This window comes from Siphateles boraxobius, unplaced genomic scaffold, assembly GCF_051911475.1.
Source record: "Siphateles boraxobius isolate OS27281-9 unplaced genomic scaffold, OSU_SipBor_1 7, whole genome shotgun sequence".
Lineage (NCBI taxonomy): Eukaryota > Metazoa > Chordata > Actinopteri > Cypriniformes > Leuciscidae > Siphateles > Siphateles boraxobius.
In genome coordinates this window covers 33,236,205-33,260,492 of record NW_027509197.1, presented here as the reverse complement: position 1 = coordinate 33,260,492, position 24,288 = coordinate 33,236,205, and the positions used below count along the sequence as shown (strand labels likewise).

General features: G+C 38.2%; 1 protein-coding gene across 1 annotated transcript in view; it reads left to right on the top strand.

Annotated features, from left to right (window-relative positions):
* The first annotated feature begins 589 nt into the window (after nt 1-589).
* ttn.2 (titin, tandem duplicate 2) overlaps nt 590-24,288 on the top strand; it is a 162,185-nt gene continuing 138,486 nt past the window's right edge. The window contains exons 1-42 of the mRNA XM_077215908.1: nt 590-814; nt 2,346-2,449; nt 3,044-3,247; nt 4,808-5,095; nt 5,184-5,272; nt 5,344-5,564; nt 6,364-6,619; nt 6,808-6,963; nt 7,202-7,318; nt 7,887-8,111; nt 8,199-8,312; nt 9,236-9,475; nt 9,785-9,850; nt 9,943-10,201; nt 10,477-10,525; nt 10,645-10,857; nt 10,945-11,087; nt 11,181-11,362; nt 11,500-11,730; nt 11,817-12,055; nt 12,156-12,397; nt 12,749-12,913; nt 13,001-13,169; nt 13,253-14,949; nt 15,035-15,316; nt 15,409-15,675; nt 15,800-16,072; nt 16,173-16,436; nt 16,542-16,802; nt 16,883-17,143; nt 17,269-17,532; nt 17,608-17,868; nt 19,573-19,833; nt 19,952-20,212; nt 20,298-20,439; nt 20,554-20,722; nt 20,823-21,054; nt 21,159-21,443; nt 21,532-21,657; nt 22,025-22,213; nt 22,941-23,330; nt 23,700-23,750. Of these exons, the coding sequence (XP_077072023.1) occupies nt 2,359-2,449; nt 3,044-3,247; nt 4,808-5,095; nt 5,184-5,272; nt 5,344-5,564; nt 6,364-6,619; nt 6,808-6,963; nt 7,202-7,318; nt 7,887-8,111; nt 8,199-8,312; nt 9,236-9,475; nt 9,785-9,850; nt 9,943-10,201; nt 10,477-10,525; nt 10,645-10,857; nt 10,945-11,087; nt 11,181-11,362; nt 11,500-11,730; nt 11,817-12,055; nt 12,156-12,397; nt 12,749-12,913; nt 13,001-13,169; nt 13,253-14,949; nt 15,035-15,316; nt 15,409-15,675; nt 15,800-16,072; nt 16,173-16,436; nt 16,542-16,802; nt 16,883-17,143; nt 17,269-17,532; nt 17,608-17,868; nt 19,573-19,833; nt 19,952-20,212; nt 20,298-20,439; nt 20,554-20,722; nt 20,823-21,054; nt 21,159-21,443; nt 21,532-21,657; nt 22,025-22,213; nt 22,941-23,330; nt 23,700-23,750 (9,895 nt within the window). The 5' untranslated portion in view covers nt 590-814; nt 2,346-2,358. The remainder of the gene's footprint in view (nt 815-2,345; nt 2,450-3,043; nt 3,248-4,807; nt 5,096-5,183; nt 5,273-5,343; nt 5,565-6,363; nt 6,620-6,807; nt 6,964-7,201; nt 7,319-7,886; nt 8,112-8,198; nt 8,313-9,235; nt 9,476-9,784; nt 9,851-9,942; nt 10,202-10,476; nt 10,526-10,644; nt 10,858-10,944; nt 11,088-11,180; nt 11,363-11,499; nt 11,731-11,816; nt 12,056-12,155; nt 12,398-12,748; nt 12,914-13,000; nt 13,170-13,252; nt 14,950-15,034; nt 15,317-15,408; nt 15,676-15,799; nt 16,073-16,172; nt 16,437-16,541; nt 16,803-16,882; nt 17,144-17,268; nt 17,533-17,607; nt 17,869-19,572; nt 19,834-19,951; nt 20,213-20,297; nt 20,440-20,553; nt 20,723-20,822; nt 21,055-21,158; nt 21,444-21,531; nt 21,658-22,024; nt 22,214-22,940; nt 23,331-23,699; nt 23,751-24,288) is intronic.

Below are 24,288 nucleotides of genomic sequence, written 5' to 3'. Positions count from 1 at the left end.
TAACTAGTCCTTGTCAATGCTAGTCATGCATTCCACTCTTACATGTCACTGCCTATCTTTAACATGGTCTCCTCTTTCAGTTTTAGTTTGCTGCTAAACCAACTAGATCTCACCATGATGGTAATGTTCATAATGTAACTTATTTTCTTCACAAAGTTTTAAGTCACTGCTGCCTCACTATACAAATAAACAAAAGAAAAACAAATGGGTGAACACTGCCTGTGATCTGAGCTGGAGACGTTTATTTTGCAGACTCAGAGCCTGAGTGACAGTGACAGCCCTTCTCCCCCATTTGGTTCTTCACTTCTTGGGGATCAACATGCTAACAGTTATTAATTTATGAGATAAAGCCAGTGAAGATTTCTTTCTTTATGAGGGACATTTTCCTGTTTCTTTAGGTACAGGGGTTTCAGACAGTCTGATAATGAGTCCTGCGTTATGTTATAGTAGGTGACAGGTGTGAGTTTGCATAAAATGGCTGCTACCTCCCATGATGCCTCGTGAGGGGATGGCCAATGGGGCATGGCAATGTAGTGATGATGCTGATTAGCCAAGGGGTATATAAAGTAAAACCACCATGTTAACACTTCTGAGCAGTTGGAGCATTCCCAGCCTTGCCTCGGGTGTAGGGATTGCAAGGGAAAAAGCAAAACTACACGGTTAAGACCCTGTGTAGTTTTGTTTTTTTGGATATTTCGAGGCTCATCCGTTCTCACACTGTGTTTTCTGAAATCATATCTGGATAAGGACTTTGTTTCAGAAGACAAAACCCTTTGGGATTCGTCCCTCCAATTCAAGGCACTCTTGGATACAAGTAAGTATGCTTTGTGCTCTGTACCCATGCAGTGCTTTCTAATGATGCTTTGTTGTGTGATTCTAACAGAGTAGAAATGCCAAAAGCAATGTTTACTTATGCTTATGATGTTATCAAATTGAATGAATATTCATTTGATTTTGTCCTAAGACTTTTCGTTGCTGAAGGTTATAAAATAGTGCAGTGGTTTTAGTAAAGCTAAGAATAGCCTGTGATAGCATTAGAGTGGTGCCCTAGCTGGGCCATGATGTCTTTTTAAGGGAATCAGCAGCAGAGATATCAGTTGCACCTCCAGCTATGTGCCACATGGTGACTGTCAATCAAGCTGGATACTGACTATTTTTAGAGGATGCCTTTTGTGACACTGGGTTTGGTTTGCTTATGAACATTTATTGCAGTTTAAATTGATTTTCTTAAAGTGGTTGCTGGAAACTTCTGCCTTATTTTTGTGCAAATCCACAGTTATTTTCAAGTTATGGTTCTTAAGGTTTAATTCTGAACTTTCGATTTTAATGAACCTGGTTACCTTTGAATTATTGCTATGGTAAAGCCATTCATATGAGGCTATACATTATTTTTAGCACTCTTAATTTCTTTGTTTTTTAATAAATGAGAATGTAAGTCAAATTATTCTCCATGAAACATGAGTTGTCTCTTAAAGTAAAAATACATTGTTGTGTAGTGGTTGCATATTTCTGAGCAATGCTAAGTTTTCATTTTGACTTATTTTAATACATTTAAATATGTAAACTTAAATGATATCAAATTATTTATGATAGCTATACGGGTAACTAACATATTGATTATACACAAATGTAATAGTACTTTTACAACAATAGAATTATTTCCATATGAACCATACCTGAATTTTGTTCAGTCTGTGTTGTTCTATTTTAGGTAAAGGTCATGTGTCTAGTAGTTCCTGTCAGCTATTTTAAATTTTAATTATAAACCAGTTCTCTTCAAAGTAACTTTTTTATTTATTTTTTTAAACATTTTCAGACAATCGAGACTGTTTCATGTTAAATGCAGAGTGTTTAAACCTTAAGAGATTGTGAGATTTTGCAGTATGTTTATGAATAACATCTCAGTATTGCTTGGCAGTGGAACAGTTTTTCAATCCAGCATTGAGATTGAGTCACAAGTTCTATAAAGATGCATAAGCCACTTATTTAGATTAGTTTTAGATTTGATGATACAGACCTTTCTGGCTTTTATAACTGGAGGGCTATTCTAAATTATGTGTCATGCCGGGAAAAGAGCTCACTGCAGGCCACAGGCACCAGTTGTTTCTGTCATGTCTCAAGAGCTGTCAGTTGATATGAGGCCCAAATGTTTGGCTTAACACCCAATGGAGCCACTGAATCTCAAGTGACAGGCCAAGTTCTAACAGGTTGATAGGGATCACACCAATGATTAGTCTGTTTATAAGCTGTAAAAATACTGTTCTCTTTTTGAATTAATTACATTCTTTTAAGTTGTTGCAGGGTTCCATGCCAAAACCATAATTTTATTTTATGTCTTCCTTTAGGGTGCCTTCTACCATGTCAACACAGGCGCCAACATTTACACAACCGCTTCAGAGCGTTGTGGCACTTGAGGGTAGTGCTGCAACGTTCGAAGCTCAAGTTAGTGGTAAGAATGTTCACACTTTGCCATTCCATTGCTGCAATGTAGAATTATACTTGACTCTTTTACACCTGAGTGTACAATATGAAATTAGTTAAAGGAATATTTGTATTTATTTGCATAACTCCACAGAGTGTTTACATTACATAGCATTGATGAATTTATCTGAATAAGTGGTTTTCACCTTGGGGTCTGTAGCAGCATTGTTGGGGATCCAGCCATTATTGTTTGATCACTTTATTTATTTGTGGGAGGAACAGTAAAACATTTAGGTAATTATTTTTTTCTTTATTTATTTGTTTATAAATACAACTATTATAATAATGTATACATTAGTCTGAGCAAGTAAATAATTTATTTCACTGTGCAATGTTTAAGCATCATAATAAAGTTGTAAATGCATCAATATGGTACCATATGCATGTTCAGGTCAGGATTAAAATGAAAACCTAAATTTTATACAATATGCAACAAGGGGCCCCAGCTCCATCTTTCTATCCACCAAGGGGACATGATTTTTGACTACAGATTAAGAAATGTTTTTATTTGTCAAAATAAAATATTGTATGATATTATGATAACATAAAACTGTACCCACAGGTAATCCAGTTCCAGAGGTGAGCTGGTTTCGTGATGGCCAGGTTCTTACTGCTGCCGCTCTGCCCGGCGCTCAGATCTCGTTCAGCGATGGCCGCGCTGTTCTGATGATCCCCGCCGTGACAGCCGCACACAGCGGAAGATTTTCTGTGAGAGCCACCAATGGCGCTGGACAAGCCACTAGCACCGCTGAACTACTGGTTACAGGTAATAACCAGTAACTTGGTTTGAGCTATTGCCCCCAACAAAAAACAACAAAAAAAACAACAACAACAACAACATGTTTATAATCCAAAATACTATAGTTAGCCACTAAAATTAGTGTTAATAAAATATAAATTTTGTTAATGCTTATGGTGATTACAAGTTCATTTGTAGTATTCTCCCACTGCGTAGCCTAACGTTACTTGCACCCTTGAGCCACAGTAAGCAAATATGTGGGCCCATAAAGTTAATGACTGTTAGGCTACTTGTTATAGAAAGTGGTAAGGGTATCAAGTGATAGGTTATTGTTAAATTACACATGCAGACTGTCATTGCGCGAATAATTTATGGAAAGGAATGTGTCTCACCTTTTCCACTCTTGCAAGGCAGTGCTGTATTGACGGGGGATTTAAATGTAGGCGACATTGGGGGGCAAAAGAGCTAAGGGTTGCTTGGGGGTCTCAAAAATGTTATCGTACAAACATTTAATTGCGTTTAAACGTTCAAATAGCATTTAAAAAAATCACTAATGTTTAAATAGACCGTTCTGTTTATGATGTACTCCACCTCGCGCATCTTCCGACAAAACAAGAACAAATGGGGAACGTTCGCTTGCCCGCCGTAGAAACTGGTGATTCAAACAGACAGCGCAGCGCGAGTTGCACTTGAGCTCCGCGTTTTTAGAATGTGACTGTAGGCGCGAATACAACGGTCATATTTTCCGTTCTTCCGTGGACGTCAACAAAATGTAACCTCACAAAAATGGGGCGGCAATAGAAAATTCGATATCGCGAGAAAAACATCAACAGCTGACTGATACTGGTGCTGACTGAGACTTATCTTAAACCGCACTGTGTAAAGGTAATTGAACCATTCCCTAATTGTACCATTCTTGTATATCGATATACTCAAATATTCTGTTACTTCTATCATCTTCTTCGTTCACAATTTCCCCTCTTAATAATAATAGCTACAATCAACATTTGTTTTATTGGTAATTTCAATCTAGGTGTGCTAATAGTGCTGCTATGTTTGGTGTTTTCCAAGTCAAACTGTAAAGAAAGTTAGGATTAAACATTGATGATGTCTATTTGAATTCACACCTTTACAACATCAGTGTGCTGCCTTGTAAGAACTGGTATTTCCTCCAGGAAGGAGGAATTTTTGATATTGCACATGCAAGGCAAGGTTTGTGTTAAAGGATAATACATTGCAATTATTAGCTATTATAAATTATTATTACTTATTTTATTTTATATATATATATACATATTAATTTTATATAATGAATAAATATAAAGGCCAGTTCCAGTTGCACTGGCAAGTAGGCAGCAACAGACAGCAACACCCCTGTCAGCTTCTGTTAGCATGGTCGGCACTTGTTTTTGCTGATTGAACATGTTGACATTTGTGAGTTGTGGAATGCCTGACAAGTGATGTCTTGTAATCTATTGGCCATTGGTGCAGTGTGAATTGGCCTTAAGAGAGAATGCGATAGCCTACTGTTGTGTTAAAAGTAAAAAAAAAAAATGTACTTGTTTTTAACCATCTTTTAATTTTCAGCTGAAACTGCGCCACCAAACTTCATTCAGAGACTACAAAGTATGACTGTGAGACAAGGGAGCCAAGTGAGACTGGATGTTCGAGTTACAGGAATCCCTGCACCTGTGGTGAAGTTCTACAGAGAGGGAGCTGAGATTCAGAGCTCTGCTGACTTTCAGATTGTTCAAGATGGAGACCTTTACAGTTTGTTGATTGCCGAGGCCTTCCCAGAAGATTCTGGAACTTATTCTGTCAGTGCTTCTAACAGCAGTGGACGTGCAACTTCAACTGCAGAGTTGCTTGTTCAGGGTAAGATTTTTAGCTGGAAAAAATGTGTAGCATTTTTTATTTTTTATTTTATCGATGTCGCAACTAGCATTTCATTCATGATTCACAGGCGAAGAAGAAGTCGTACCTGCAAAGAAGTCAAAAACAATTATTTCAGCCTCTCAGATTTCACAGACTCGTCAGACTAGAGTAGAGAAGGTGAGTGACTGTGAACTAGTCGCAACAGAATTGTACCCCGTAGATCACTGTTAATAATTTTCTTTTAACAGAGGATGGAGGCTCATTATGAGGCCTCTGCCACAGCCATGATGCAAATGCAAGTTGAGGGTGGGGTTGTGACCCAACAGCTGGCACATAAGACTCCACCTCGTGTGCCCCCTAAACCGACCTCCAAATCCCCCCCTTCACAAGTGACTAGAGTGTCAGCAGCTCGCCAACAGTCTCCCTCTCCTGTGAGGCATGTTAAGGGCCCGACACCCTCTCCTGTCAGGTAATGTATCTAAAGGATCCAGATTTACATGTGTAGACAATTCATATTATATTTTTAAGTGGACTTGATTCTAAACCTATGTTGATTTGATGGTAGCATTAGTAACTTCATAAAATAACTTTATGATGGAAAATAAAGTGATGGACTTTACTCTTAATAAAATATATATATTTTTTGGATTCTGCAATTTATTACACATTACAAGATGTTTCTTCATAAAGAAATAAGTAACAATTTGGGAAAATTATTAAAATGATGTGTACGCACATTAGATTGATTGATGTAGATTTCAGTCAAATTAGTGACCCTAAAATCTGTTTTATTCTACCCAAAGTGAATCACAACCTGATGGGGGCTACCATGTTGACATCATGGCCAATTGTGTCTTGTAGTTTACTACTACTCCTTGTATTTCTTACAATAAATAATACATATTTTATGTATGTTTGTTTAGTTTAACATTTTAATGGATATAAGAAAAAGTGTATATCTTACTTTGTCCTGGAGCTGGTCATTTCTTTTAGGCTTTTCATTTTTAAACATGACCTTTTCTAGTTACATTTAAACATCTCCTGTTGTGTGAAAAAAAATGTTTTTTAATACTAATATTCCATATAGTTAATGAGGTCATAAAAACTTCATGTTTATTAATTGTAAAATAATTGGCAAAAATTCAGTTTTTGCTGAATACTTTTAGATGAGAATAAACAGTACATATCAAGTTTCCCAGCTCTCATTAATCCAAAGGCTAAGGTTTGTGGTTCATGTTCTCATAACATGTTTTTCCATTTAATTTCAGAGCTGTCTCTCCATCTATGAGACTGTCTGTTTCCCCAATCAGACCAGTCAAATCCCCTGTGATGACCCGCAAACAGATCACGCAGGCCTCTGAGGTCCTACCCCCATGGAAACAAGCGGGGTATGCTTCAGAAGCCAGCTACACCCGCATGATTGCCGGTGCAACACAAGTCCAGACGACTTCTACCCATGTCCAAATGGAACAGCGTTGGGAGGGCTCTGTTTCTGTTCAGCAACAAGTTGGAGTTGTCAAAGAGGTAAAGAATTTCCCATTAGACAACTTGCTTTCAATCTTTCTGCATGTCATGAATGACTTGTTTATTGGTGCCACCACTTCCTTTCTGCAAGTGTCTATCTCATGTAAATGTTTATTTGTCTGTGAAAATGCCTGTAATGTAAACTCTAACAACATCTTGCAACCCAAATCTACTTGCATGTGAAAAAGGAGCAGAAAAACGTGGATGAGAAAAGTATTGCTGTTGCCACTGTGGTGGCGGCAGTGGACCAGGCTCGTAGTCGTGGGCCGCTCAGTGGCTCTGTAGATCAGCCCAGTGTTGAAACCGGCATAGCTGCAGAACACATTACATCTAAAAATGAGCAGGTAGTCTGGTACTTTAGTGTTGTGGTTGTCACCCATCCAAACCTCATACTCCTATTTCTTTGTTTTTACCACTGACTCCACAAAGATTTTTATAGGACAACAATAACATAATTTACTTGCCCATTTTTCCATCCATTACTCCACCTTCTCCTACCTTTCCAAATATAAACTTTTTTCTTTTCTTTAGTTTTTTTACATTTAGACAACAATTTAGAGATTTCTTTCCACATGTTCATAGATATCATGTAAGGAAATCCAAGAGGACTCAGTCACAACAGTGACAACTCATAAAATCAATATTGATGTTTCAACCACTACTGAGAAATCCTTTGAAGAGATCTCATCAACTGCAGAGGTAGAATCTAAGAGAATAATATTTCAGTTGGCCACACTTCTAATGCCTTCTATCCTGTTTCACATTCACTTAACTTTGTTTTTCAGAGAGCACCTTCTGTTTTTGTGTTTAAGGGCAACATTTGAAAGGTTACATATTCAGTCATGTTAGTTTTAGTGATTAAATACAATTTGATTTTATGGTCTTATTTTGAACAATTGTCAAAAAATAATTTTGATTATGAAGACAAAACATTGTCTTTTCTAAATCTTTAAAGTGAAAGTTTTTTTAAAACTTTCTGAAAGTAGCGTTAAATGAATATAAATATGTGAACTTATTCTTAAGATGGAATGTAAATGTAAGCTCACGTAAATGTTACCCTTAAATCAACGGAGGTCAAACTATCTTTTTTTCCACACCTTTCAATACTAACATTTAGCAGACAACTTCACTGGGTGGTGCATTTTTCAGCTTTCGTCCTATATTGTTTTTTTTTCATTTACAGTATTCAAGCTGTGTATTTTTTAGATGAGAATGGATTCTGTCTATACATGCATTATAGATAATGATCAGTGATTGCTCTTGCCAGGGTGATGGGAAAAAAGCAGAAGCAGTTGCCACTGTGCTTGCTGCTGTTGATCATGCACGTATACGAAAGCCCACGCATGCTGAAGGGGCTCAGATGGAAGAAGAGGCTGATATAAGACATCAGGAAATGCTTGCAACTAAGCAACAGGTCACAAGTAAAAAGGAGCTGTTGCTTATCCCCACTGAAATGCCAACTTCTACTACTGAGAGTGTACATTTCACCCAGGTTAGAAGGATTTAACAGAAGATGAAACATGAACATGACTTTTTTAGTCTATCTGCATTCAAATATTCTTCTGTTGATTTGCAATAGATTCAAAGAGCTACTGAGGTCAGCTCCAAGGTGGAGACTGACCTTTCACCATCCACAGTTCCACATTTCACAGTATCAAAAGTTACTGTACCAAAACCAGATCATAGCTATGAGGTAAGATTTGGTGATTACAGGCAAGCAGTGAAATCCCCCTTTTCTAAGGTACCTGGATTTTCAGATATTTAGGAAAGAGGATAATGAGAGAGAAAACTGATATAACATTAACAAATTTGTATGAAACATATGAAATAAATCTGAAATCTATTTTCTTTTAATTTAAGTTGTTTTCCTGCTTGCCTGAAACAACCCTATTCAACCGTATATTTATGCACAATGGGTTCCAAAATCTGAGACCACTATGAATATATTGAATGTTTTTTTAATCAAATTATATAAAATATAAAACATGAAAATGAATAAATGTTTAATTTTTGCACAGTTTTAAGTCATTGCACAAATCATAAAAATATAAATTGTTATGCTTCCAATGAAGTACAAGATATTAGCATCATTCTGGAAAACATAATCATCAGGTTTTACACAGACTTGTGGAGATCATGCAGCTTGACTACTGCTGTTACAGCAAAAGAAGAACTTACCAAATACTTATACATTCTGAAATTAAAGTACATTTAGTTTTTGTATAAAATAATAAAATATAAAATGTATGCATTTTCACTAGTAGTCTCAGAATTTGTGTGTCCCTTTGTGGTAGACTTTATTTTAACTTATATCACTAGCCTTTAACAAGTGCCGCCTATCCAGACCAATCTAAAAAAAAACACCCTCAATACCTAATATACAAACTTCAAAATAACTTTCAACATAACATCCATCCATTAGTTTGTCCATCAACCTCTTATTATACCATTGAGTAATTATATAATTGAGTATTTGTTATCTGAAATTGCTAGCTAATTATTTTTTTCCTGCCATCCTTCTAAAGGTTCCCTGATTGTTCCCCTCTGTGTGGCTAAACAAAAGTGAACTTGTTTTTTGATATTCTGTGGTAATGTTGCTCTTCTTGGGTTTATCAGGTGTCAATAGCAGGTTCTGCTATTGCCGCACTACAAAAAGAGTTATCCTCAACAACTGCTGCTCAAAAGATCATCAAGCCTGTCAGGCCTCCAACACATAAGATTTTAGAGACTCGTGTGACTCCAGAGCCGACCCCTCCTCCTTTTAGAGACACTGGAGAGAGATATCAGACTCATTTCGACAGAGAGTTACACAGAAAGATAGGTGTTTCGTTTGCCGGTGAAGAGTGGGACACACAGGTTTGTAGTTTAACATGTTGCCCACTCGCAAAGCTAACATTTGACTTTTGTGGTTGGATTATCACTTACAGAAAGATTCCTCAAAGCTAACTGTTTTCCTTACAGATTCCATCTTATATTCTGAGGATTTCTTCTCATCACCTCCGCCTAATCTTTATCAGAAAGTTTTTTTTTTGTTTCATACTCTTTTCAAACTCGTTCTTTTCTCAACCTCTTTTCCTTTTTAGCATTCTTTGTGGCACTCGATAACAAAGCAAATTGTATTCAAGAGTCACTTGGTTAGTAAACAAATGTAGTTTTTTCTTGCAGGTTGTTGAGACTGCAGCGATCCCCTCAGCTTTCAAAGAGCCTGTAGTGCCCCCTACCTTGATAGCAGTAAGTGTTTTATTAGGATTTTGATGAAATGCTGCTGATTTGTAGAATCACTTGAAGAACCACTATATACAAATTGGTGTTTTGTTCTTTAGGGTTTGAAGAATGTGACTGTAACAGAGGGAGAGTCTGTCACTCTGGAGTGCCAGATTTCAGGCCACCCCACCCCAGCTATTATGTGGTTCAGAGAAGATTACAGAATTGAGCACTCCATTGACTTCCAGATAACTTATGAGAACAGCTATGCCCGCTTGGTGATCCGTGAGGCCTTTGCTGAAGACAGTGGTCGCTTCACTTGCACTGCTACCAGTGAGGCTGGAACTATCAGCACTTCCTGCTATCTGCTTGTCAAAGGTACATTTTATATACAGTACTGTAATAACATTTCTGTGTATAAATATTTTTTGTGGAGAACAAAAATATGCTTATTTTATATGTAGGTCTGTAATAAGGCTATAACAATAAGTTCACAAATGTTTTAAAACAATACCATAAATTAGAATCTCCTACCACCTCATCTGCATCTCTGTTGAACCCAAGGTTAAACATCTTGAATGAATGGACTTTGATAAAAAATAAATAAAAGCACAAACTCAAAAAACATTAATGTTATACTTTTTTTTTTACAGTGTCAGAGGAGATTGAGAGCAGAGAAGAGATAACTGTCCAGGAGAAACAGTAAGTTACAAGGGCAAGAGCATGGACTCGTGGACCTTAACTAGTAAAAGAGTAGAGTCAAAAGGTAACACATTTTAATATTTGTTGTAATTATATTGAGTGTGTGTGTTTCAAACAAGGACTGTCATTGAAGCTAAAGAGGAGACCATGTCTGAAATAAGTGCGGTCTCTGTGGACACTGGAGCACCTGTTGCTCCTTTCTTTGTGAAGAAGCCAGTGGTTCAGAAGCTGATCGAGGGAGGCAGTGTTGTATTTGAGTGCCAGATCGGAGGAAGCCCCAAGCCCCATATTTACTGGAAGAAGAGTGGAGTTCCACTCACTACTGGATACAGGTATAGATTTCGAGCAAGTACACTTTGGATCTAGTTGGTCTCTACACAGTGAAAAAAAAAGCTCATACTTTTCTTGTAATTTAACAGATATAGAGTTAGCTATAACAAGGATACAGGGGAATGCAAGTTGGAAATTTCTATGACATTTGCCGATGATGCTGGAGAGTACACCATCTTTGCCAAGAACCAACACGGAGAGGCATCTGCTTCCACAATCCTGTTTGAAGAAGGTTAGTTGTGACTTTATTATAAACTGTGACTCACAATTAAATAAAGCTTCGAAAAAAAAAAAAAACATCCATCATGCCATCATGCATTTACAGAGGAGTTTGAAACCTATATGAAGAAACAGGATGTGACATATGTAACGGAAGTGACGGCAATGGTGCAGGAGCCCAAAGTGGCAGATGTGCCCCCTGTAGTTGTAAGTGAATATGAAAAAGAGCTCATACAGAGGAGAATGGCTCAGCAAACACAGATGATGAAATCCTTCATCTCAGAGACGGTACGATTTTATATGGGAAAACTGATTTTACTAATTTTTGAAATAAGATCGTAAATCACATAAAACATTTGCATACTAAGAAATGCCTCTAAAAATGATAATTTAATACAAATATACAAACATTTCATTATCATCAGGAATTTCACATATCTGCTATTGAACGAAAAATAATCCAAGAGATTGAAATCCGCATCCTTAAAATAACTTACCGAGAGTTGGTGATTGAGGATGGTGAGGAGATGGTCATGAATGTTGCAGAGCATGAGGCTGCCGGATCCTCATTTAGCACTCCTGTCAAAAGCTACAGAATTCTGGAAGGATTGGGTGTTACTTTCCATTGCAAGATGGAAGGAACACCATTACCAAAGGTAATGGATTGTAATTATATTGAAAAGCAGTATTTTTACAGCAGCACAATGTATACAACTCATTTTATATAATTTGTGTTAAATAGATTGCCTGGTATAAAGATGGCAAGCGCATTAAGCATGGAGGCCGCTATCAGATGGAGGTTCTACAAGACGGAAGAGCCAGTCTGCGCCTACCTGTGGTGCTGCCAGAAGATGAGGGCATCTATACTGCATTTGCTAGCAACATGAAGGGTAATGCTGTCAGTTCCGGAAAGCTCTATGTAGAGTCCACTGCAGCTGCTCAGCCTTACTACCCTCAGGCCGAAGCTGTGAGAAGAGTCCAGTGAGTTGCCTTTGCTTTCATCTCTGGATTTGCTGTTCTGTAATTAGATGTTTAGGATAATGTTGCCCATATTTACACATTTACACTTTGATTATTTTAGGTCTACATCTCCAATGTCTGCTCGCTCAACTAGCTACTCCCCTGGACGTTCTCCTGCTCGTTCTGTTAGCCGCTCTCCTGGTCGTAGACTTGATGACACTGATGAGAGTCAATTGGAGAGACTATATAAGCCTGTTTTTGTACAGAAGCCATCATCCTTCAGGTGTTCTGAAGGACAGACTGCAAGGTTTGACTTAAAAGTAGTTGGAAGACCTATGCCCGAGACTTACTGGTTCCACAATGGTAAGTGTGTTTTAAAGCTACACTACCATTCAAATGTTTGGGGTCAGAAAGATTTTATTTATTTTTATTTATTTTCCTATTGTTCTATTTAGCAAAGAATCCTAAAAAAATGCAAATTTTAAATGGTAATATTTCACAAAATTACTGCTTATTTAATACTAAATAAATGCCATGTCTTGGTGAGCATAACAGACTTCTTTAAGAAAAAATAAAACAAATATTACCCCAAACATGTAAACAGTAGTATTTGCTTTCATTTTTTTTTTTTGCTTGGTTATTTGTTTTCTTTCCTACCTGTTGAAAACAGAAAAAAGGAAGTTAATTTTTTATCTTTTATTATATTTACCAAAGGACAACAAGTGGTCAATGACTACACCCACAAGATTGTGGTAAAGGAGGATGGAACTCAGTCAATGATTGTGGTTCCTGCCATGCCTCAGGACTCTGGAGAGTGGACGGTTGTTGCTCAGAACAGAGCTGGAAAGACAACTGTTTCTATGACTCTCACTGTTGAAGGTAAAGCATTTTTGTTCTAAAAAAATGTATTTGATCTAGACTTAGTGGTGTGGAACATAGTGTAAACTCTCATCTTATCTGTTACAGCAAAGGAAAATTTGGTCCGGCCCCAGTTCATTGAAAAGCTAAAGAATATCAGTGTTAAGGAAGGAAGTTTGGTTGAGTTGGCAGTAAAAGCCATTGGAAACCCCCTCCCTGACATTGTCTGGCTGAAAAACAGTGACATCATCTCTCCTCATAAATACCCTCACATCAAGTATGTTACTTTACTTTGGATTGTTGTTTAATTATTTCCTTTTTTTAGTACTATCTATGTTAAATTCAGAAATTGTATTACAGAATTGAGGGTACCAAGGGACAGGCACATTTCCAAATTCCTCAGACTTCCGGCTCTGACAGTGCATGGTACACAGCCACAGCTATAAACAAAGCTGGTAGGGATACCACTCGCTGCAGAGTCAATGTGGAGGTAGAGTACACAGAACCTGCACCAGAAAGAAGACTCATAATTCCCAAAGGAACATATAAGGCTAAGGAAGTTGCTCCACCAGAGATTGAACCCCTGCATCTTCGCTATGGTCAGGAACAGTGGGAAGAGGGGGACCTCTATGACAAGGAAAAGCAACAGAAGCCACACTTTAAAAAGAAGCTAACTTCAGTCAGGATGAAGCGATTCGGTCCTGTGCACTTTGAGTGCAGACTGACCCCTATTGGAGACCCAACTATGGTTGTTGAGTGGCTCCATGATGGCAAGCCGCTGGAAGCTGCTAACAGGTTGCGTATGATCAATGAGTTTGGCTATTGCAGTCTTGATTATGAAGTTGCTTATTCCAGAGATAGTGGCGTCATTACCTGTAGAGCTACCAACAATTTTGGTGCTGACCAGACTTCTGCTACACTAATTGTGAAAGATGAGAAGAGTCTTGTGGAGGACAGTCAGTTGCCAGAGGGAAGAAAAGTACATAGAATGGATGAAATGGAGCGAATTGCCCATGAGGGTGCACCCTCTGGAGTAACTGGGGATGACATGAGTGATAAGACCAAGCCAGAGATTGTCTTGCTTCCTGAACCCATAAGAGTATTTGAGGGTGAAACAGCCAAATATCGCTGCAGAGTGACCGGTTATCCCACTCCCAAAGTTAACTGGTACCTCAATGGACAGCTCATTCGAAAGAGCAAACGTTTCAGACTACACTATGATGGCATTCACTATTTGGAAATCACTGACTGTAAGTCCTATGATTCTGGAGATGTCAAATTATTGGCTGAGAACCCAGAGGGTACAGCTGAGCACACTGTCAAACTCGAAATCCAACAGAAAGAAGACTTCAGGTCAATCTTGCGCCGTGCTCCTGAGATGAAGGCTCCGGAGGCACCTGGCCCTGAACCTGGCAAAGTGTCTTTTGATGTTGTGAAGGTAGATAAACCTGCAGAGGCTTCACAAGCAAAAGAGGTTGTCCGACTGAGGAAGGTTGAAAGAGTTGTTCATGAAAGATCCACAGAAGAGACAGAAGAGCTGCGAAGCAAATTTAAACGCAGGACTGAAGAGGGCTATTATGAAGCCATTTCCTCGGTTGAGATGAAGTCTCGCAAGAAGGATGAGTCTTATGAAGGAATGTTAAAGAAGAGAAAAGATGAACTTATGCACTGGACTAAAGAGGTGTCTGAGTCAGAAAAGAAGAAAGAGGAGGAGGAAGGCAAACTTACCATTCCAACAATCAGACCTGAGAAAGTCACTCTCTCTCCTAGCATGGAGGCTCCAAAGATCTTGGAAAGAATTCAGAGCCAGACAGTTTCACTTTCTGATGAAGTTCACTTCCGTTGTAGGGTTGTTGGTAAACCAGAACCAGAGTGCCAGTGGTTCAAAAATGGCATTTTACTTGAGAAATCAGATCGTGTTTACTGGTATTGGCCCGAGGACCATGTCTGTGAATTAGTAATTAGAGATGTCTCAGCTGAGGATTCTGCTAGTATCATGGTCAAAGCCATTAACATTGCTGGTGAGGCCTCAAGCCATGCTTTCTTGTTGGTGCAAGGTATGTTGTGTCATTTATAAATCAGTTTTGTGATCATTGTTCATATCGAAATTACTTTATCTAATTAATTCTCCTTTTTTTGCAGGCAAGCAAGTTTTATCTTTTACCCAGACATTGGAGGATGCCTACGTTAAAGAGAAAGACACCATGACAACCTTTGAGTGTGAGACAAATGAGCCATTTGTCAAGGTCAAATGGATGAAGAACAATGCTGAAATTTTTTCTGGAGACAAATACAGGATGCACTCGGACAGAAAGGTGCACTTCCTATCTGTGCTGATAATCAACATGCAAGATGATGCCGAGTACACTTGTGCTATAGCTGATGATGACCACATAAGAACCACTGCCAGACTTCATGTTGAAGGTTAGCCTACACTCATTTGTGCTATTTAATTTCACATTTTTAGAGTCATCTCTGAATTTTTGGTCAAACGTGCCATCTGATCTGTTATACAGGTGCACCACTGGAAATGATAAAAAATTTAGAGAGTGTTGAAGTGCCTGAGACATACTCTGGAGAGTTTGAGTGTGAACTGTCGCGTGAAGATGCAGAAGGCACCTGGTACTTTGAGAACAAAGAAATTACACCAAGCCTAAAATATGTAGTATCCTCTCGTCGTGGCCGACACACCTTGTCTGTAAAAGATGTCAGGAAGGAAGACCAAGGCAAATATACTTTTAAAGTGGGTGATCTGAAGACAAGCGCCACACTGAAAATGAAATGTAAGTAGAATTTAAATACAATTTATATATTAATATATACATTTTTGTATTAATGTATTTTCAGACATATTTTGACTCCATTATACATGATATGTAAATAATGGAATTATTTGTCTTGTATCAGTGCGCCCTGTAACTCTGATGCAAGGCCTCTCTGACTTGACAATCTGTGAGGGTGACATTGCCCAGTTGGAAGTGCGATTCTCTCAGGAAAATGTGGAGGGGTCATGGATGAAAAATGGTCAGCCCATCTCTGCCTCTGACAGAATTCACATTGTCATCGACAAACTTGTCCACAAACTTCTAGTTGAAAATGTCACCAGGGATGATGCAGGAATCTACTCATTTGTTGTTCCTATTCAAGACATTTCTACAACTGGAAAACTGACTGTCCAAAGTACGTCCCCCCCTCCCCCCTTTTCCCGATGATTTTTTGAAAGCTAAAATACAGAAAGAGAATGCAGACATGTAACCTTTCTTTTTCACCCTCTTCACAGCAATTGAAATCACAACTCCTCTAAAGGATGTCCATTCTATTGAGGGTACGAAGGCAGTGCTAGAAGCTAAAATCTCTGCCTCTGATGTTGCTTCAGTGAAATGGTACCAAAATGACAAGCTCGTTGTAGCTAGTGAGAGAATCCAGATGGTTGCCAAAGGGACCAAACAGAGACTGGTCTTGAACAGGTCCTTTGCTTCTGATGAAGGACACTATAAGATGGCTGTTGGCAGAGTGGAAACAACCTGTAAACTCACAATTGAGAGTGAGTATTTCTTTAAAGGAGCTTATATACAATCTTTCTCTGGGTTTGCTTAAAGGTAAATTTAATTGGTTTATTATTATTAACAAACATAATTATGTCATACAGAGGTCAGCATCATCAAGCACATGGAGGACTGTGTATGCACTGAAACTCAGGATGTCACTTTTGAAGTAGAATTGTCCCACATCGGGATAGATCCTTACTGGACCTTCAAAAATCAGCCTCTTAAGGCTGGACCCAAATACAAAATTGAGTCCAAAGGGAAACGCTATAGCCTGACCATCATCAATGCCATGAAGGATGAAGAGGGACAATATGCATTTGCAGCAGGCGAAAAGTCATCCAGTGCAAAACTAACTGTGTCAGGTATGATTTTCACCATTTGTTAAATATGTGTTAAGTTGATGCACAGATATTGCCTCATGGTTATGTTTGTCTTACACTAGGTGGTGCTATAAACAGACCACTCCATGATGTGACTGTAGCAGAATCCCAAACTGCTGTTCTGGAGTGTGAGGTTGCTAACCCTACCTCTGAAGGCAAGTGGCTTAAGGATGGCCACTCTGTTGACTTTAGTGACAATGTCAGGAGTGAGGATGTAGGTGTGGTCCGGCGACTTGTCTTTGTTACCACAAGACCACAAGATATTGGAGAGTACACATACCAAGTAGCAAACTCCAAGACATCTGCCAACCTTAGGGTTGAAGGTACTTTTACTACTGTTTTGAAGGCTGAATTTTTTTTTCATAGTGATCATGTTTTCCTATGTTTAACTTTTTCATATTGATCATATTTTCCTATATGTGTAACTGAATGCAAATGTCTTTCACAGCTGTGAAGATCAAAAAGACACTGAAAAATCAAACAGTCACCGAAACCCAAGAGGCAGTCTTTAGTCTTGAACTCACACATTTAGATGTGAAAGGATCCCAGTGGATCAAGAATGGAATAGAAATTGTCCCCAGTAACAAATATGAGATAACAGTTGATGGATTGGTTCACACCTTAAAGATCAAGAATTGCAACTCCCAAGATGAATCAGTCTATGGATTTAAACTTGGAAAACTCTCTGCTAATGCCAGACTGAATGTCGAAAGTAAGTTTAATATTTAGTTTAATCAAAGAATTTGCACTAAAAACCCCCAAAACAAATATGCTATTTCTCTTGCAGCTGTTAAGATTGTGAAAAAGCCAAAAGATGTGACTTCCTTGGTGAATGGAACTGCCTCTTTTGAGCTGAGTTTATCCCACGATGACATACCTGTTAAATGGATGTTCAAAAACCAAGAACTGAAACCTAGTGCCAATATTCAGATAATGTCCGAAAGGAAAGCCCACAAGTTGGTCATTCAAAATGTTGAAGAAAGCAGTGATGGAGAGTACACTGCTGTAGTTGGACATTTACAATGCAGTGCATATTTACATGTTGAATGTAAGTATAAAATTTGAAGATTTATAGATTTTAAGTCACCATCTTAAAGGGATAGTTCACCCAAAAATGAAAATTCTGTCAGTAATTACTCACCCTCATGTTGTTCCAAACCTGTAAGACCTTCGTTCAATCTTCGGAACACAAATTAAGATAATTTTGATTAAATCTGAGAGCTGTCTCACTCCTCCATAGGCTTCTAAGTGATTGAAACTTGCCGGCCTCGAAAATTGATTAAAGACATCGTTAAAATAGTCCAAGTGACTACAGTGGCTCAATCTTAAAGGAGAACTCCGGCGCAAAATGCACCTGGGGTGTAATAACACATCGGTACCGAGTCGACTGTTCTCTGGGATTTGTTTTCATGATAATCGAGTGTAAGAGTTGTATCTCTAAAAACTGTTTAGCTTATAACGCTAGTATATGGGGCATATAATAAGTAAATGAGATCTCTAGTTAATACCACTAACAAGGCTCAAAATAGCCCCACACTAACACGGTAGCTTAATGAGGGTCTCTACATTCAAACCGAAGCACTGAGAACTTTGTAAGTGTACAGACAGCTTAATAATAATATACTTTATAATGACAGTACCATCGCGTAGCCATCTTTGGAAAACAGTCTCGACCAGTCGAACCACGAACGCCGTGCTACGAGCTGAACTGTGACTTGGAATCTCACAGTTCAGCTCACTTAGCACGGCGTTAGCGGTTCGACTGGTCGAGGCTGTTTCCCAAAGATGGCTCCTGCCTGTATACGTGATGGTACTGTCTTTATAAAGTATATTATTATTAAACTGTCTGTACACTTACAAAGTTCTCAGTGCTTCGGTTTGTATTTAGAGACCCTCATTAAGCTACCGTGTTAGTGTGGGGCTATTTTAAGCCTTGTTAGTGGTATTAACTAGAGATCTCATTTACTTATTATATGCCCCATATACTAGCGTTATAAGCTAAACAGTTTTTAGAGATAAAATTCTTTACACTCGATTATCATGAAAACAAATCCCAGAGAACAGTTGACTCGGTACCAATGTGTTATTACACCCCAGGTTCATTTTGCGCTGGAGTTCTCCTTTAAGTTTATCATGCGACGAGAATACTTTTTGTGCGGAAAAACAAACAAAAATAACGACTTTATTTCAACTATTCATTTCCTTCTCTGTGGGCCTCGAGTCAGTTCACAAAGTGTAACCGCGTAGTGCTACTCTGCTGTACGTCACACGCGTACAGTAGGCTCACTATTGGCCGACGCTGGTTATGTGTGTGATGCGTGTGACGTACAACACAGAAGCACTATGCTATTAAACTACGTGAACTGATTCGAGGCCCACAGAGAAGGAAATGAATAGTTGAAATAAATTTGTTATTTTGGGGGGTTTTTGAGCACAAAAATATTCTCGTCATTTGATAAACCTAAGATTGAGCCACTGTAGTCACTTGGAATATTTTAACAATGTCTTTAATAACTTTTCGTGGGCCGGCAAGTTTCAATCCCTTAGAAGCCTATGGAGGAGTGATCCAGCTCTCAGATTTAATAAAAAATATCTTAATTTGTGTTCTGAAGACGAACAAAGGTCTTTACGGGGTTGGAACAACCTGAGGGTGAGTAATTACTGACAGAATTTTCATTTCTGGGTGAACTATCCCTTTAAACTTGTCTAGTGTCTTATACACACCACTAACTCCATACAATGACTGTTTCAGCTTTGAGAGTCACAAAGCCCCTTAAGAACATTGAAGTTCCAGAGACCCATTTGGCCACGTTTGAGTGTGAAGTTTCACATTTCAATGTTCCATCCACCTGGCTGAAAAATGGAGTTGAAATTGAGATGAGTGAGAAGTTCAGGATTGTGGTGCAGGGCAAACTGCATCAGTTAAAGATCATGAATACCAGCAGAGATGATTCTGCTGAATACACATTTGTGTGTGGAAATGACAAAGTCTCTGCCACCCTGACAGTTAGCCGTAAGTTATTTTTGATATCATTGTTTTTGTAGTTGTTTTCTTCATTGCCTACCAGACATGTACTTACAATGGCAACAACAATTAGAATTGAGTCAAATGTTTATTCCCTCTCCTTCAGCTGTCCTCATCACATCTATGCTCAAAGACCTGAATGCACAAGAAAAGGACACCATCACATTTGAGGTGACTGTCAACTATGAAGGCATCACCTACAAATGGCTGAAGAATGGAGTTGAAATCCGATCCAGTGATAGATGCCAAACTCGCACCAAACAGTTCACTCACTCCCTCACTATCCGAAATGTTCACTTTGGGGATGTTGGAGAGTACAAATTTGTGGCTGGATCTGCTGAAACAGCCGCAAACCTTTTTGTTGAAGGTAATATTTACTTCATTATTCAGATTTTCTTATTATTTATTTTTGGCTAATTCTGATCATGTGGTTTTTTCATGATCAATTTAAGCTCGTGTCATCGAGTTCACCAAGCACATCAAGGACATTAAAGTTACTGAGAAGAAGAAGGCCATTTTTGAATGTGAACTCTCTGAACCCAATGTCCAAGTAACATGGATGAAAGATGGCCAGGAACTTGAAATATCTGAAAGGTACTCAATATAATGGTTTACCATATACATCCATGCACAATTTTGCTCTTTGACATTAATAATCTGTCTTTATTAAGTTCATGTCCTGATGGAGATATCATCTTCACCATTTAGGTACAAAGTTTCCACAGAGAGACACATGCATCGTCTTATGATCCAATCTCTGCGCATGTCTGATGCTGGAGAGTACACTGTGGTTGCTGGATCAAGTGTATCGAAGGCCAACCTCATTGTTGAGGGCAAGGATGTGCGTATAAGTGAACCTGCCGAGAAAGAAATCACTGTAAGTACCAAGCTGTCATAATAAATAATATTTAAATTCTGACAGTGTTCAGTATATCAATAATACATTCAATTTCCTTTTAATTGAAATTTTAATTCAGGTGCTTGAGAAACAACGAACTACATTTGAATTTGAAGTCAATGAGGATGACATTGAGGGACGCTGGCTGAGAAATGGAGTCGAGATCCAGTTTTCTGTAGATCAGCGCTTCAACTATGCCATTATTAGAAAAATTCATCGCCTGACAATCATAGAAACCTACAGAAGCGATGCTGGAGAATACACATTCATTGCTGGAAAAAACAGGAGTATTGTAACCCTACATGTCAACAGTGAGTTTGATCTCAAAACTTTTTGATTCATAATGTTTCTCAGTTTGTTCTTGTTTGTCTCTGTGCATCTATTATTAATTCTTATTCATTCTTGCATTGTTTAGTCCCTGAGCCTCCTCAGATTATCAGGCACTTGCAGCCCCTGTCTGTTGAAGCTGGCAAACCTGCACGCTTTTCTGTGGAGGTGATAGGAATTCCTCAGCCTCAGGTATCCTGGTATAAGAACACTCAAGCCCTGTCGTCTGGGTTCAAGTGTAAGTTCCTGAGGGAGGGAAATGAGCACACATTGTTGCTCATTGAAGTCTTCCCAGAGGATGCAGCTCAGTACAACTGTGAAGCTAAGAATGACTATGGAGTAGCCACAAGTTCTGCGTCACTTAATGTGGAAGGTAAAGAAAAAAAAATGAAGGAAAAAAAAAATCACATGAATTGTAGCTACATAATTTACATATATTTGCTATGTCTTTTAATCCTCAGTTCCAGAAGTCGTTTCCCCTGACACTGGAGCCCCACTGTCACCACCTGTGGTCATAACACCAATCCGTAACACTTCTACCAATGAAGGACAATCTGCTAGATTCCAGTGCCGTGTCTCAGGGGAAGGTAAGATCAGTAACTCTAGGTCTGTTCCAAAACCTAGTGAGCTGCCTATTGGCATTTGCTTTTTTTGTTTTGTTATCTCCCTAACTTAGTCTCAAGAATGAGTGATTTGCAATGCTCTACATAGGCAGACACTCTGTGCACCATAGAAATCTTTTCAGTTTATTTGATTATAGGTTCCGCAAAAGGAATGGCACAATACTGTAGTCATTAATAAAGCGTAGCTCTTCTATGATCCTTTAAAATGAAGGTTCCTCACTACGTCTCGGAGCAGAGCACATATATCGACACATACAGTACGATCAAGTAAATAGTCATTTGTACCTTAACTGATGTTTGATGCGTATTCCTCACATTTACTCCTGTTTAGATCTGACAATAACTTGGTATTGCAAAGACAAGGAGATCAAGCAGTCTGATATGTTCAGAGTGTCTCAGTTTGATGAAAACTGTCAGTTGGAGATCACCAGAGTGTATCCTGAGGATGAGGGCGAGTACACATGTGTTGCCCGTAACTCTGCAGGAATGGTCTCATGTTCTGCTGTACTGAAAGTGGACGGTGAGCTAAATTTTCTTACCAACCAAAAATTGCAAACTAATAAAAAAAAAAACCCTGATAATGGCTTCAATGATAATATGTTTTTATTATTATTATTAGTCAATAATGCAATTGGTGGTGGTTTGTCTGTTAATAAGGGCTGTCAAAGCTAACATAGTATTTCTAAAAACTAATCAAAACTTTCAGAGTGAACTACACGAGCACACGTAACTGCGCACCCATTTATGAGTAATTGCATAAAGTAATTTGCATTCTGTCATTCATAAAAACATTAATTCGAAAACTTGCAAAGAACTGCATTTTTGCACATGTAAGATTACACGCATAATGAGAAATAGTTACTGATTTTTTGCAGATTTGCATTTCAGTGTTCACATTTCTCGTGCATTTTGATGAAATTTGAGAAGTCTAGAATCTGTTGCTTTTTTGTGAGTGAGTTGAGTAATATTCACTGTTGTATACATGTACTCTATGAGTGCTATCCACACAAATTGCTGAACCTTTTGATTGCACATAATTTCCTTAAAAAGGAACTGAATTCATTAATGCTTTAACTACAAAAAAGTATGAGATATGTCACGCTTAAATAAATTCGATTGACAGCCCTACTGTGATACAGAACAATTTTGCCAGCCAAATATAAAACAAAACACATTTGTACAGGGAAACAAATTTCAATGTGTGCACTGTAGTGATAAGTTGAGGATAAATCAATACTTCCTTTCAGGACAAACACATATTATGGACTGTACATCCAAGTCTCAGTCAGAAGCCACTTCCAGCCTCTTCACAAGCATTAAGAGTGTTCAGAAGGATCCTATTGGCCAAAGGCCCACTTTTATTCAACCTATTGTGAGCTGTGTGGTTGCTCATGGAGAAGTGGCTAGATTTCATGCTCGTGTGTCTGGCATGCCAAAACCAGAGATAAGTTGGTTCCATAACCAACAGTCTATAAAGCCTACCAAAAATGTTGTCTTTCATTTTGATGAGATGACAAACACTGCTACGCTAATCATAGTTGATACTTTCTCTGAGCATGCTGGACAGTACACTTGCAAAGCAGTCAGTATCACAGGAGAGGCAGCTTGCTCAGCCAGCCTTGTTGTAACTGAAGAAGGTAATTGAGATCAAAGTAGTTTATAGATTTTGATTAACGTATCACAATTAATTCACGTCATTTTCTTTTTAAGCCTTTCAACCAACCTCAAGAACAGTTCAAGGAATTTCCCGATCACGTTCACTAATTACACTTTATGAAACCTTATCAATGCTTCTGAAGAAGTTGTATCATACAGTGCTCTCTTGATATTGTGCTGGCAATGCATGCTTTTGCAAACTCCCATGTTTCACCTCTTTTTAACATTTTCACATTTGTTTCACATGCAGATAAACCAATTTTTTGATCTTCCCTTGGATATTCATGTTATAGGTGACATATTTTGCTATTCATTTCTTATTCATCTATTTAAATGACTCTATTTTACAGTTACAAAAGTACGTGAGGAGATTGAAGCAAAAATTGAGGAAGAGGTCAAAGGTAGGATCATTTTACAGTATTTATTTAGTAAATAATGATGTCTTTCTGTAAAACTATTGAATTTAACATTTCCGAGCATATTGTATTGCATGCAAACAAATCCTCTTTTATGAGAACAACTTTCATATGTCACTCTTGGATATGTGTATGGTTGAAATCAAGTGTTTCTGGATAGCAAGCAATTTGATTGGCAAATGCTTGCTGTGAAGCACTTTTGCAAAGTTTTGCATCTGTCTTCCCCTTGAAAAGCATGAAGGATATGGTACTTCTTGGTTGTTTCTAGAAATAAAAGGTGCAGGATGTTTGTCCTTTAAAAGTTCCAGACCACAGGAAAATTACATTTTAAAAGATATGGAAGTAGCCACATATTTTATTTGCTTCTTACGTTTCTTGCATCTGGAACACCTTCCTGCAAATATTTCTTAGACTGGCTTGCAGATAGCAGTATGTGATTAATGTTGTTTGCTTTTTAAAATAACATGGTTATACCTTTAAACTATATTAGTTCGAATAAACGCCTTCTCAAAGAAGTCTAGAG